Source organism: Malaya genurostris, chromosome 2 (genome assembly GCF_030247185.1).
Source record: "Malaya genurostris strain Urasoe2022 chromosome 2, Malgen_1.1, whole genome shotgun sequence".
In the NCBI taxonomy this organism is placed as follows: Eukaryota; Metazoa; Arthropoda; class Insecta; order Diptera; family Culicidae; genus Malaya; species Malaya genurostris.
This window is the reverse complement of record NC_080571.1, coordinates 283,422,461-283,437,166: the sequence shown is the minus strand read 5'-3', so window position 1 is coordinate 283,437,166 and position 14,706 is coordinate 283,422,461. Positions and strand designations below refer to the sequence as shown.

At 37.5% G+C, this 14,706-nt stretch overlaps 1 protein-coding gene across 1 annotated transcript in view; it reads right to left on the bottom strand.

The window, feature by feature from the left end:
* The window catches only part of LOC131430342 (F-box/LRR-repeat protein 20), a 37,928-nt gene extending 24,715 nt beyond the window's left edge, over positions 1-13,213 (bottom strand). The window contains exon 1 of the mRNA XM_058595240.1: positions 12,189-13,213. Coding sequence (XP_058451223.1) covers positions 12,189-12,221 — 33 coding nt within the window. The 5' untranslated portion in view covers positions 12,222-13,213. The remainder of the gene's footprint in view (positions 1-12,188) is intronic.
* Positions 13,214-14,706: the final 1,493 nt, after the last annotated feature.

Here is a 14,706-nt window from a genome sequence, read left to right as displayed (position 1 = left end):
TGAAAAGTGCTATCGATTCCATGGCGACAGACATCTTTGTCCTGTTAGTCATTCGTGCAAGAAATCTCGTCAGGTAATCTAATCTTTTTTAATGCGCTATGCTGCTGCTGGTGCTGCTGCTGCTGCTGCTAGGACACTACCATCCTAGTTGGGTTCGTTGTACATAGTCTCTTGCAATAGAACAAATTACCCTATCACTATATACTGCAGCAGAAATTGTTGAGGCAGACCCTGCGCTGTTGAACAACAAAGAACCAGACACATGACATTGAAAGGTCGGCATCCCGCGACGAGCAGAAACGAAGTTTGGGATAGTTTGTAAATAGCTGGCCGGGGTGGCATCTTGCAATGTACTACTGCACGTACCCCGCGCACAGACAGACTGACTGACTGACTATGTACGGAATTGCATCGAAAGTGCGACAGTAAAAACTTGCTATTACAGTAACTGGCGAAAACTGAAAAAAATAAACGGGTACGAGTAGAGTTCGGGCTGGTGGTTATGACAAGCTCTCCGTGCTGCAAATGCGCAGATCCCTTCTGGTCTGGCAATTTTGCACGGTCTTTAAACATGACATATGATGCATTGTGAAAATGTGTGTTCGGGTTCTGTTGGTATTTATCAAGTGCACAAAATGATGTACATGAATGCTGCTTTAGCCAAACAAAGAACTTGCGCCAGGCAGTGAACGGAAAACGACGCTGGAAAATGTAAAATACCAATCATTACTAGGCTATTGACTAGACTTGCGTGCTTATCAGCACAGAATGTAATTTTTTTCGTAATAATATAAGGTATAATAAGCACTAGAAAGCATCGATCGTAGCTCGTTTTATGCAGCTGATTGGCCAATTTGAGTGTTGCCGATAAAATTTTATCCCAATGAAATGCACCAACAAGTGTACCATCAATCAAATCAAATGTGTTTCATATTAACTGGTGACCACTTGTTACTATCTTATCAACAGTTGGTTTTTCGCAGCTTCGTAATTCGTGAGCTTGGTTTTTTGTCTCAGAATGTCTATGGCAGCTGGTGGTACCGAGACCAGTAAATACCGCTGGTTGTGTGCCAAGCGATGCAGAAGCGAAGGTGGATTATTCACTTGCAGAGTTTATCAGGTTTTTTTTTGTCGATTTCTAAGTGTGTGTGTGTGTTCCGTTTTGTTGATTTCCCATCGAACAAAGAGAACATGTTGCATGCGCTCTACGAGTGCTATTCCAACCAGACTGAAAAACATTGATGCTGTTATTTGTGTTCTCTGTTCTACATCATCATAATTCACGCCGAAATTCTAATTAATATAACAAACCCATCCCGGAACCCGGTCAAACTCATTGAAAAGCAGACTGAAAAGTAATTGACTAAATGGAAAACTGTAAGGCTATAAAAACTGCAATATCTGAGAATGTTTCAATTGATAAAAAGAATTTCGTGTCGTCCAAATAAACTACGAATAAATATGGCAACACTGACGGGTTCTACTTGTACCCCAACAATCGTATGCTTACTTTGCAAAAATTCGAATACAACAGTAAAATTATCACTCCCAAAGCAAAGAAAGCTAGAGCCCGACCTCTTCCGGATTGATTCCGGGTTGGATGGAATCAAAGACGAACAATGCAATTGACATCAATTTGCTCGGTTCTGTTAAATCGCTTATCGCTAGCCTAGCTAGCACCAGCATACCCGCAAATGCGGTATGAATTTCGACTCAATTGAAAACAATTTGAGCGGATTTCCTTACCCAGTCGTCGTGCCCTTGAACTGCCGGTTCTGCTTCGACTAACTCCAACACGCTGATTCGGTTCGTACTGCCTGCGTGCGTGCCTTACGTATAGTTTATGAATTCTTATAAAAGCTTGGCAGTCCGAATGGGTGCTACGGCACATGGCACATGGGAAGTGTTGCATACAGAGATATCTTCTATGGGCGAGTGTTTTGCAAAATGCTTGGACTTGAAAGATAGACATTCGATCGTACACTCGAGGAGTATGTGCCGTTTAAATAAAAACACAAAACGTTAAAAAAATTCGTGTTATGGCGATTAATTAATAAGTATGATAACGCAGCGTTTTGGGTGTACTTCATTCACTGACTTCGCACAGCATAGAAACGAATCGAGACTGGTCGTTAAGATTAGGTTGGTTATTCATTTCCGTAATAGTGATTATTCATGTCATGTTGCAATCTCACATCACATCCGTTCAGTAAGGATTGAGGTAAACTCTTTTAAGTTATTATCACGTGCATCAGCGTGGTTCTACTAAAGTACCGAATATTAAAAAGGTTAAGGTATCTCTACAGTATTATAACAATTTAATGATAGCGGCCAGGTCCCAGGATTGGTATGTGCTCTCAATTCCACAGGAAAGGAAATAGGTTTTTTTTCAAATAGTAGAAACTATCTCAAATTACTTTGATTGAATTGTATGAACCAGTGATTCCCGAACTTTTTAGGTCATATACCTGTTTTGGATATATTGTTTTTTCGACTTCCTACAAGATTGAAAAAAATAAATTCTACACACATCTATCTTGCATTTTTGGCAGTTACCTTGAGTTACAGATGTAAAGAAAAAACTTCCAAATTCTCCAAGGATAAATTCTACAAGGATGTGCACCTTGACATATTGGAAAATCACACATTAGCATTTTTCACGTCTTTAATATATGACTTATGATGCCATTGAGCAATTTTCATGAATTCGACAGATGCAGATTCAATGTGAGTCTACAATACAAAGTTCTGTAGAGTTTTTCTCTAAACTATGATTTCTTATTCAAATTAAAATGGCAGGATTAAAAAAACATGATTTTTTCTGTTCAGGGTAATTTCGCCGAAAGCCGTTTTGCCGAATGGGCCATTTCGTCGAATGCCATTTCGCTAAAAGTAATTGGAATTGATTTAAAATAAAAACAAATGAAAGATGATAGCGTTAACGCCAGTTTTGTTGACCTACAATTGTACTTCTTGAATAAAAATTGATTCTTGTACTATTGAGTAAAGATTGATTCATAAACCTCAGAACGAAAACTTGTTGACTATTAAAGACTGTCCCAGAAAGTATGGACGCACTTTGATTTTGCTGTAAATAATTCACAAGTGTTAGATATTCAAATTTCATTCGATATACTGATGATATTAGACTACAACAACAGAATATTATTCTCAACATTTCCTACTTAGCCATTGTAGACTAGCTGGCGCACCTTCTTGCGAACGTTCCTCATTAAATTCCGTACAGACTTCTTGGCGACAAGTTTTGACACTTTTTCCAATCTTTTTCGAACTGTTGAATGGTTTCGGCTGCCGAGACATGTTTCCTAAGATATGCCTAAAATTCCAAAATTCCTCAATTGGTCGAAGTTGTGGGCAATTTGGTGGATTCATGTCTTTCGGGACGAAAGTGACATTTTTGGTAGTATACCATTCTACCGTTAATTTCGAGTAGTGGCAAGAAGCAAGATCTGGCCAGAAGACAACAGGATCCTTGTGGCTTCGAATCATGGGTAGAAGTCGTTTTTGGAAACATTCCTTGATGTATATTTCGCTGTTCATTGAAGCAGTGGTGATGAAGGGTTTCGAAATCTTACCGCAGCTACAAATTGCTTGCCAGACCATAGCTTTCTTACCAAATTTTTCGAATCCAATCGATGTCACGGACTGGTTTAACACTTGCCCTTCTCGCACCGTATAATATTGTGGTCCCGGCAAGGACTTGTAGTCGAGTTTCACGTAGGTTTCGTCGTCCATGATTATGCAGTTCAAATTTCCAGCAAGAATCGTATTGTACAGCTTTCGAACCCTCGACCTGATCGATGCTTCTTGTTCCGGACTACGTTTTGGTTGTTTCTGCTTCTTATAGGTTCGAAGATTCAAACGTTCTTTAGCACGAAGAATATTTGACTTCGAAGTGTCCACTTTTTTGGCCACATCCCGAACTGGAACCTCCTTCTTTTGCTCGAACGCCTTCAGTATACGTTTAACCAACTGAGAGTTAACCTTTTTTTCGACCCGTTTTCGGTTTATCCTCAAAGGTGTTATCCTCACCGAACTTCCTGATTGCATTTCGCAATGCTTTTTCACTTACTCCTTTCATTTTTGATATCTTTCTCAGTGATAGTCCGCGTTCTGTGCAACATTTGTACACAATTTTTTGACGTTGTTCTGCTGAAAGCCCACGCATTTCGAAACAAACTAATAAAAACGAATAAACAACTGCACAAGTGGAGAAGAGTGTAAACAACAGGACGCAACCATAAAAATTGACAGATTCTGAACCATTGCGAAATGGCAGCGGTTTTTGGTTGCGTCCATACTTTCTGGGACAGTCTTTAGCTACTAAGCATCAACGCAATTACATAGGTGTATCTACCAGGCAAATGTATGTGGTGTTTTCTATTTATTAAGTTAAAATGAAAAAATATCTAATGCGGTTACGCCACATCGTTTTCGTTCACTTTCTAACCGTATGTGCGGGGTTGGGAATCGAACCCAGGTGAGCTGCGTGAATGGCATCGATCTACTCATCACGCCATACCCGTTCCCTGTATTATTTATTGTAATATGGTTTAATTTTGATTATTAAGATTTAAGCTGGGTCACAAGTGGTGACTTTTCGGACCTATTATATACATGATTTGGTTATTACCATTAAGACATCATTTGCTTTCGCAATTCTGTGATTTTTGGTAGGGATAATAGTAAACCTAATTGTAATGTGTAATTGAGAAAAACGAAATGCTATACTAACTTACTAACTAATACAGAGAGCGAATTGATTCAATTGAAGATTGTATCGATTTTTGTTGGAATTTGCTTATGATGTTATGTGACATTAGAACTAGGCTGTCCAACTTATCTGTACTAAACCAGGGCGGGTACTTCAAAATCATTATCAAAATTTTATTCTGAATCCTTCGAAGAGTTTTCTTCCTGGTGGAAAAAACAACTAAACTGAATTGGTACTGCATAAAGCATGGCTGGTCTGAACATTAAAATTAAAATTTCTGTTTATAAGAGGATATAAACATTTAATATAATTATTACACTTCGCCTGCATTCCTTAAATGTGAACCTTGAAAGTGAGTTTTTTGTCATTCGTTGAATTTAAGTATTTTGTTTGATCAGATCATGTCAATTCCAAGCCATTCCATTTGATAACGTGATTATTATTTGGTTTAAGAAAAGAAACTGCTGTTCGACAGCAGAGATGTCCATCTCCTCTGTGTGACGAAGAGCAAGCAAAATTTCTCCCCTCGCACTGACAACTTCAACGAGAGCTCTTCTCTTTTACATATACACACCACTGCGTTTGTTTATTTCCTTTTACCTCCTCCACGGAATCGCACCAAAGTGCTAGAGCAGAGCTAATAAATTCTCTGATGTGGATGCAGATACTTTCACAGAGGTGTACACGCCGGTGAGCACTCTGGTGTATGGTTTGCGTAGAAGAAGCGTGGGACACGCAAAATCAGCAAAATAAAACAATTTATCGTTAAATTTTTGGTTTTCATTGCAAATTTTTCATAGCAAGGCCAGATCTACTCTCTATTAATCGAATTTCACAGAAGTGTTCGCTCACCATCACGCGCCAGTGATCACTTGGGTGTATTTAGGCGAGAGCACGTGAGAGCGATTCGTGCGAAGAGAATGTTATTCTCTCGCACCAGCTTCTCTCGACACAAGCACGCACTCAAAGTCTTTCTGTCTGGACACTGAGAAGAAGTGCGCTTCCTCTTTGTATGGAGCGGAGCAAATGTATCCGCAGTGTTTAATTGAAACCTTCGCCCTGGTGTATCACTCTAGTGAAATGCCATCTCTGTTTGACAGGTAATCACTGAAAATATTTAAGCTTCTTTGTAGGCGACTACAGATCGTAGATTTCATCATCACAGAATAGAGATTTCTGACAACAAATGGATAGATTTGGAAGATCAAAAGTGAAAGTATTGTGCAAAAAAAATTAACTGATCGTACTCCCCAGCTACGCTACCCTAAGCAAAGTCTTGGCATTACATTCCTTTTGTGGAATTCGGCCTTTCTGTTTTAACAGACTTCGCAGCCGATTCTTAGTGTACAGAATCATTGCATGGCTAGTACTATGGATCCTACTGACACTAAGAATCCTTCCAGGTCGGGGCTCGAAGCGTCCTATGCATTGAACCGCCAACCCGGGGCTACCGCTACCCTGCGAGTAGCAATTCAGATAGTTAATCTGGAGAGTACGATCAGTTAAATAATTTTGAATCATTTTGATCAAATGGAACCATAAAATCATTTCTTTGAATGTAAACGTTCCTTTAAATCCAATACTTTCGGAATCGGAATTCGGAAACCGTTTGAGCCGAAGTCAGTTACGTTCACCTAAGGAATCGATTGATTGAAAATCAGTGTAGACATCTTTGAGAAATCGTAGTGCGTTCAAAATATAATTTTGGGTATTGCATTATGAGTAAATCGATGGCTTTCACGCAGCCATTCTGGATTCGATTCCCAACCCCCAGCTCATACAGTCAGAAATCTTTTCTGCCCAGAATATTCCCCTCATGGTTGAAACCGCTATATTCAAAAACAAAAAAAAAATTTATCAATTTGCTTTCATATCTCATCCAAGTCAGTCGATAAAACAAAACCGCTTACGTTCGGGACAGAAGAAACCATGTACAGTATTGTGTAGGGAACAATAGAACGATCTCGAAATGAGTGAACCAAACGAACAAAGGCTACCGCCGATACGAAAGAATACAATTATTGTTGACTTCAGGCAGTGCAAAATTCGACCTTCGATACGAGAACTTGAAGGTTTGCTCAAGGAGCTAATGCATATTGATATTAAACGTGTGCATTTACTTCAATGCAATAAGACCAATAATGTTGTTAATATCCAATTCTATAAAGAGTTGGATGCAATTCAATTCGCTAAAGACAGTAATAATGTGTAATAGGTGGAGCATGAAAATATCAAGGACAACATACCAGTTTATATGGAAGATAGTACTACCGAAGTACGTGTGCATGATCTTCCCTCAATCGTCATCGATCCTTATATTCGCAAAACTATGTCCCAGTATGGAGAGATTCTCTCCATAGAAAAAGAAAACTGGAAGAACTTTTTCCCTGGTATTCTAAATGGCGTACCTTTGTAGCGCATGCGCTTGAAGAGGGCTTTACCTTCTTATGTGATTTTCGGCCAGGATACAAGAATCCCGTGCAAATCATTTGTTACCTATGACAATCAGATGATCACATGTCAATATTGCAAAAAAACTGTTCACTATGGTGAGCTATGTGAAAAACTGGACAAGAAGATGTTTGCACCAAAGGACACCAGCGCTCCCTCCACACCAAGCCGAAGAGCGATTGAGCCGAAATAAAAGTTTTATGAATAAAAAAATATATATATTTGGTAATGGTAAAATCTACAAACCCGACTAATTTAAACCTATTCTTAATCCACCTAGTGATGTGATAATGCATTTCTCTTTCATCGAAACAACCTTATTCAAATTTTTTTGCCTTTTTATTAAGATAACTTCCGACAATAATTCGGGCTCATTCTTGACACCAATTTGTCCAGATTTATTCGAGTAGTTTGCAAAAGCGTTTCAGCATTTATGTCACATATTTGGCATCATTTCTCAAACCAAGCGCTTAATATTTGCGTTACCTTTCTGTATGAGCAGCGTGATGCTAATCACTTCCTAATCCACTTAGCGCGCAAAATGTTATCCGCTTCAGTTGAACGAACCGTCGCACAAAACATAACAAGAAAAACCGACACATAGAAAGCAGAACTTTTTTCAGTGATTGAGCGCAATGGGCTTACCACTCGTTATGTTGGCTTGTAAAAAAGACTCTCGTAATGGATTTTTGAATCTTTCACACTTTGAATATATGAATGACTAACATGAGGTTACATGAATATGTATAGACTGACTTGCTAACCATGTATATTCCTGAGTTTAGTAGCAAAGATGGATTCTCCTTCATAGGAAAGATTGAGGACGAGAGAACATTCAAGTATTATCGATATTTTTGCCAGTAGTTCACCAGGCCACATTGTGTGTATCACAGGTTATAATAAAAGTTATATTATTAAATGTTCTACATCAACGATAATACTTGGATTGTATTCATTTCATTCAGTAGCCTGTCAAGGTTGAAGTTTTAGTTTTGCTATAAAAATTGCTACAATCTAAAATTATACCTATTATATGTTATTACACAACCAAGCATTATTGCTTTAGCAACATCAATGCATTGAGCTCATTGCAATTGGACATTTTTAGCATTATAAATGACGGTTACATAGAAAATAAACGATTTCTTTCAATACCCATTTTATTTTATTCAACTCGTTTTCATTACAACACACAACCAAATGCTGCATAAATTCGCGTCATTATTTGATATGTAATTTTTACTCACGATAAAGGGCACAGAGTCCACCGTGTATTTCTCACACCACCTCAATACGAAACAGCAGCGCGCAAGCAATAAAACAAAATGCGGAAAAGTTTATGTAAACTTGTTGTTTTGGTTAAAATTTTATAATTTAGAATTGCATTTTCAGATTCTTTGTGAAATTCTGCTTCAAACACTACTTTTCAGTTCTAAAACCATCACCGTGGAACGAAACAGTAACCGTTCATACTTTTCAAAAACCAATTACGGCTCGGCAAAGCACAATTTCAAAATTCGAAGAACACTTAGTTGTGATAAATTGGATTTCGATAACTTCAGTGTTTTTGGTTTTTCGAAAATCGTTCTATGTGATGTCAACGATGTGTGCGTAAAAAGAAATTCCTGCGCTCTTTGCCCTGATTTTAATCAATAAATCTTCCTTATGGTTGGAAATAAAACAAATCAGTTCAGTCTGCTTAGAATTGCATTAGTATTAGCATTAGAGACCGCCAGTGTGTTGCTACTCCGTTATTGATCTGGACCAATTGAGATTGCAAAATGATTTTTTGAAGTAACATGTTTGGGAATAACACATTGTTTCACACTGTGCAAACTGTATTGAACCATGCATGCTGATCAATACCGACGCCGGCCACGTCCGAATGCAGATCTACTTGGGAGGGAAAGGATTGTTAGTTCGATGCATGTTGCTACTAGGAACCGAGGAATCCTCTGCATTCCCACATGCATCACAGGAGAGGATACTTTGTTAGTAAATGTTTTAATAATGTTATCATGTGTTTATTGCTCTGGGTAGCCGGCTACCAAGAATGTTTTAAAGTATTATCGTTTTATGTGTTACTTTGTGCTGGAAATATAATACACGAAACAGTCAATCTCCGAAATTGACAAAACTCCGGACAGCCGGCTGTCGAGTATGCAGTCACTCGTTTATGCATCTACCTTTTCATGCAAAAAAAAAACACATGCGGATTGATAAAAAAAAGGTATCATCTCACTGCTAGGTGGATTGAGCACGTTTTTATAAATGAAACTACGTAATACAAAATAAACGAGCGAATAGGATTTAAACAAAAAAGTTGATTCATTGCATTGAAATATTCTAAACAGTTATTATAAAATCATTTTAAATCACCAAACAAAGGTCAACAGATTTCACACGCGTCTTGATTCTTTATTATTTCCGCTTTATTATTTGAATTATTTATTGAAATTATTAATTGGTTATATTAGTTGATCTGGGCAGCCGGCTACCGAGAAAAATATTAATTTACTGTTTGAAATATTAATATCAAGTGTTTTTTACTATGTATTCAATATACCGATATATGTTATCTCTGTTATTAACTTTGTAATATAAACGGATTTGCGCAATGGTTGATTTTTATCATTCATTTTATAATCCTGAAAGACAATCAATAACATGGAAGAAGAAATCATTCCTAATAAAACTTTTCTCCGAAGCTAGACGGAAATTGATAGGTTGAAAAAAGAGATGATTTAGTAAAATAGAGTAATCAGAAGTAAAACATTGAAAATATCTGATAACTGAAAGAAAAAAGAAACTCCTGCAATTGTCGCCTTTTACGACATGGAAGCAGGAACCCAGTGGATCTATTCTTGGTTCATTTTTTTCCGCCGGATTCCACACGGCATCTAGGCTGGTACAGTCCGGAGAGAGCTAATAGGTACTATCAATCTCCTAGTGGACCCCAGCCCCTAAGTTCAGTCTGCTTAGAATTGCAATTCAAAAAAAGCGAAAATCTTAGTCTAAAACTTTTCTGTTTTTCTGAAAACTGTTCGAGAAAAATTATTTCAGTTTCTGCTAACACATTTGATAAGCAACGAATACATATGGTTTTTCTCTTGCTGACATTATTGCGAAATAAAGATTTACGTACCTTCTATTAGTAACCCCGCAATATAAGGAACCTTTAATTTAACATGCAAAAGGTAATGGATATGGAAGATAGTCGTGAAACTATTTATTTTTCCGGAATCCTGTTTTTTAACAGAAAATATTCAGTTTAGTTTATTTTGTGTAGCACGATCTAATACAAACTCATTGAAGCAGTGTAACTAACTTTTTCCTTAGGGAAATTAAGTTGAAAACATGATCAAAATTGATATTTCATCCAAAAAGTCAGGCTTAACATTCGTTTAAGAAGAAATTATTGCTGAAAAAGATTGTTTTAAACTCAGTCGTTCAAGCCACTTCGATGAACGGGTTGCACTGCATATATAAATACATAGATCTATGACATACGTAGCAAATAAAATGTACGTAATATACAAATTACCAACACAAGTAAACTTGTTTTACATTTGATCCTTAACCGCCGGGTAGCATCCCTTGCCCATATCCGATTTAGCTTAAAATTCGCATGGGGACTTTTTTCAAAGTGCTTAAACTTTTGAGTACTGCGCTTCACAAAATCAGAGGTGATCCCATAATATCGGCATCCTTATATATATTAGAGATGTAAGAATCAACGTGGTTTGTCGGTTACGTCACTTATACCATTATATCTCCGAAACCAGAAGTCACAGCCACTTGAGTTTGGTAAAATCAATTTAGCCATCTCTGAAAAAATTGAGCAGTGAGAGAAGTCTTTTTTTTTCTCCGATCTAGTCGAGCTGAGTCGAATGGTATATACTACTTAGGATTTTAGGAGCTCCGATCAAAAGTCGGTTTTTCTAACAAATCTATTACCTTTCTATAGAGAAAGGCAAAACAGTGCGCTTCTGTACAAGTGTTGTGTGTGTGTTATCCAAGTAGAGTGAACTTTACGTCTGCTTAGGGCATGTTCAGGAATGTTCCAGTTCTAGTTCCAGTTCCAGTTCGAACGGAAACCGCTATGCACTAATGAGCAGAAGACGAAATAAAATGGAAAATCAATTTTGCAGCGATCTAGGATTTTTTTTTAAACTGAAGCAAATATATTGTCATTGAGTATTAACTCAAAAAAGATAGGATACAGTTTGAGACTAAAACCACGTTGTCAATTATGTATGAAGTAGCAGATTGGTCCATTTCTCCTGCAGACCATTATTTCAAAAATAACCTTCCTTTCCAAGTCATGTTACCTTCTTGACTCATTCGAAAAAAAAATCGAACAAAAAAAGGCAACGAAGTACATACCAATTAGAATGAGTAACTAAATTATGTACAACCTAGCAGTGGTTGTTTATGTGTGATCTATGTGGTTAACTCCAGTCGTAAGAAAGAAGAAAAAGAAAAAAAACATCGGTCGACCACAACACAAAGCTGTTCTGGTAGCAAGCAATATTTAACAATTAATTTAAATTACCACATTCTTCTCCGATTGCTTCTCACCTTAGTGCGGGGGTTGCTACTTCCCTCACAGTACCTAGACCTATTTCGAAGCGCTCTCAATCGGATAGGCTATCCGAGTGCCGAGCACTGAAACCGTTCGGACAGGAGAAAGAAGTTGAAATGAACGGTGAAACAAAACAAGTTAATGCCTATTGCGTCGTAGAAGCGCTGAGTGTTTCGAAAGGTTCAGGGATAAGGGAGATTGAAGGAACTTAGTTTGTTAATAAATGCAAGAAAAAAGTGAACTCATCATTGTAACTTTCTTTGTTGTCGATAGATAAGCTGTTCCGATACCTAGAACTTATTTCTACAATGCGCTCTGGTTTTCAACGATTCGACATTCTCGACCAAATTTGTTTCACGAAATAAATCTTTATCGCAACCGAAAAAAAAGAACTAAATATTTTTGGTAAATACTAACCTCGAATCTATTTCTGGATATCGCTTGGTTCATCTTGTCCACACTTTTTGTTCGTCTCCACTGCGGTGCCTTTGTTCCGTTTGTCGTCGATCGGTTGTTTGCACGACGTTTCTGCGTGATTTTGGAGCAATCTGATTCCCAGGGCTCCAGCTTGAATTTCACACGGACTTTTCCGCACTCCACTTTCTTTGTGTTGTAATTTGCACAGGAGGAAACCGTCCTCACGAATCCGGAAAATTCACTGCACTAAACCAGAGCTGAAAAATTCTCAGGCCACCATTCATTCACTTCCAGTGTGCGATCTGTTATCGTTTCTTCGGTCACTTTATCATTCTCTCGTTCAGTCACACCGACACCACGGATTGCACTGTGCAAGGTCCTGGAACCAGGAAAAGATATTCGGTTGCTTTGCTGCTACTGTGGCAGGGAAAACTGTGGGACCTATCAGAGGTTCTCGCGATTCAATATGGCGAAGTTTATTTTTTTCTTATTTGCTCTGCTCTCCCCGTTTATTTTCATTTTTGCTGCTCTGTGCTCCGATGATGTGTTGTGGATACACACGCAAATACCACCACCATCATCATCATCATCATCCAGCGCCAGAGTAGTCTTACCGAAACACCATCAGCCGCAGTCAGTCAGACGCGAGAACCATAATAATCGCTGTAGACCCCAGCCAGCACTCGATTCGAAACCGACGACGTGAGAAAGAGAACTGATGACTGCCTTCTTGTCGTTCCTGTGAACGGACTGACTGTCAGCGGCGCAGACTGAGATCCGTTATTCATTCATAAACACACGCACAGCCATTCATTGGTATGCATGAAGGTATGGGAGGTTGCCACCATCATAGACACTGCTGTATGGAATAGTCATCTGTGCTGATGTTTTCATAGTTTTGGTTTTTGTTATTGTTTTGTACTGCTCCCAACTTGGCAGTCGTCATCGAGATTCGTTCATTTTTGTTTTGAATGAACTTTTCTTTTGTTTACAATCATGAAAAATTGTGATCGACTCGTGATAAAAGGGCCTATCTGCAAATGAGTATTAAGGAGTCATTACAGAAATTTCCTCCAAGTTTCCAATATTAATCGAAAGCATGTGGACTTGACCTCAAAGTTATCTAAAGAGTTAAGCGTCAAATATAAAATGAATTTTGTAAATCGCGAAATAAGGAAATGAAGAGAAACTGTCATTCGGCATTGGGCCGTGTTTATCATGAAACGATCGATTCGGTATTAATATATGAAAAGGGCATACAGTACGATAGGTCTTTGCGAGAATTAGTACTAATTACTCACTTTTTAAGTATTTAAGTTCTGTATTTAAGCATATTGTGCATTATCTCGCAGATTGGACCTTCATCTACAAATTCTTATCGATTATAGTGTATTTGAAAAGCTATAGAGCCGAGCAATGAGCATTGCATTTTGTGACTTTCGATCATTAATCACATACAGTATTACTTACACACTTAAAACCATTTCTTGAGCTCGGCATAATAAAATGCCGAAACTGATCAGCAACACGTAAATTTGCTGATTGCTCAGTAATCAATACGCATGTTTCTGAACTTCGTTAAATGCATTCACTGATATTTCGGTAAAATGCTACACTTTGCCGAAATTTATCAGTAAACAACAGATATGCCGACATCAGCAGAGACGTTTGCTGAGATTTCGGAATATGCGCTAGCTGTTGCCGAGATTCAGCACAACAGTTGTCATTTATTGGCGCGTAACATGTTCTCTTCACATTGCGCGAGTATTTTCTGATGAAATTCTCTAGTGAAAAAATGGATAATCTTCGTAGAAGTGTGGAACCACTTGCAAGTAAAAATATTGAATAAATAGCTTGAATGTTTCGTTTTATAAAAAGCGACTTTATTAGAACACTCGCGATTATAAGGGAAAACACTCAACTCGGGGCTCAAAGTGTTCTTGAGACAAAACTATGGCGGATATGCGAAAAAATAACCCAATGCATGGTAAAAATTCAATGGATCAAAGTAAGTTTATCTGAACAATACCGTATATGCATCATTGAATATTGAAAATTTTTGTAAACCAGAAATCAATATATATATATATATATATATATATATATATATATATATATATATATATATATATATATATATATATATATATATATATATATATATATATATATATATATATTTATTTTCATATTTCCAGCTCGACTCAAGGCATCCGCAAACGCCGCTGATGGTAGGAATTTGGCGAAGGAGACAGCATTTAAAACTCTTTACGTAGTTTTTACAGTATTCTGTATCAAATGCGAGACAATTTTTTTTGTATGCTACATGCTGGCAACAAATTTGTAAGCCTCCTTTAAATGTTAATAAAAATGATCCTAAATGGTGTGTTTATAATGTTGAGAAATCACAAACAAAATTAATCGACTAGATTTTTTATTAATTTATTTTTCCATTTTTTCGTTTTATTGGATTGCCGAATATTCAGTGAACGTTTCACTGAGCAAACAGTAAATCTTC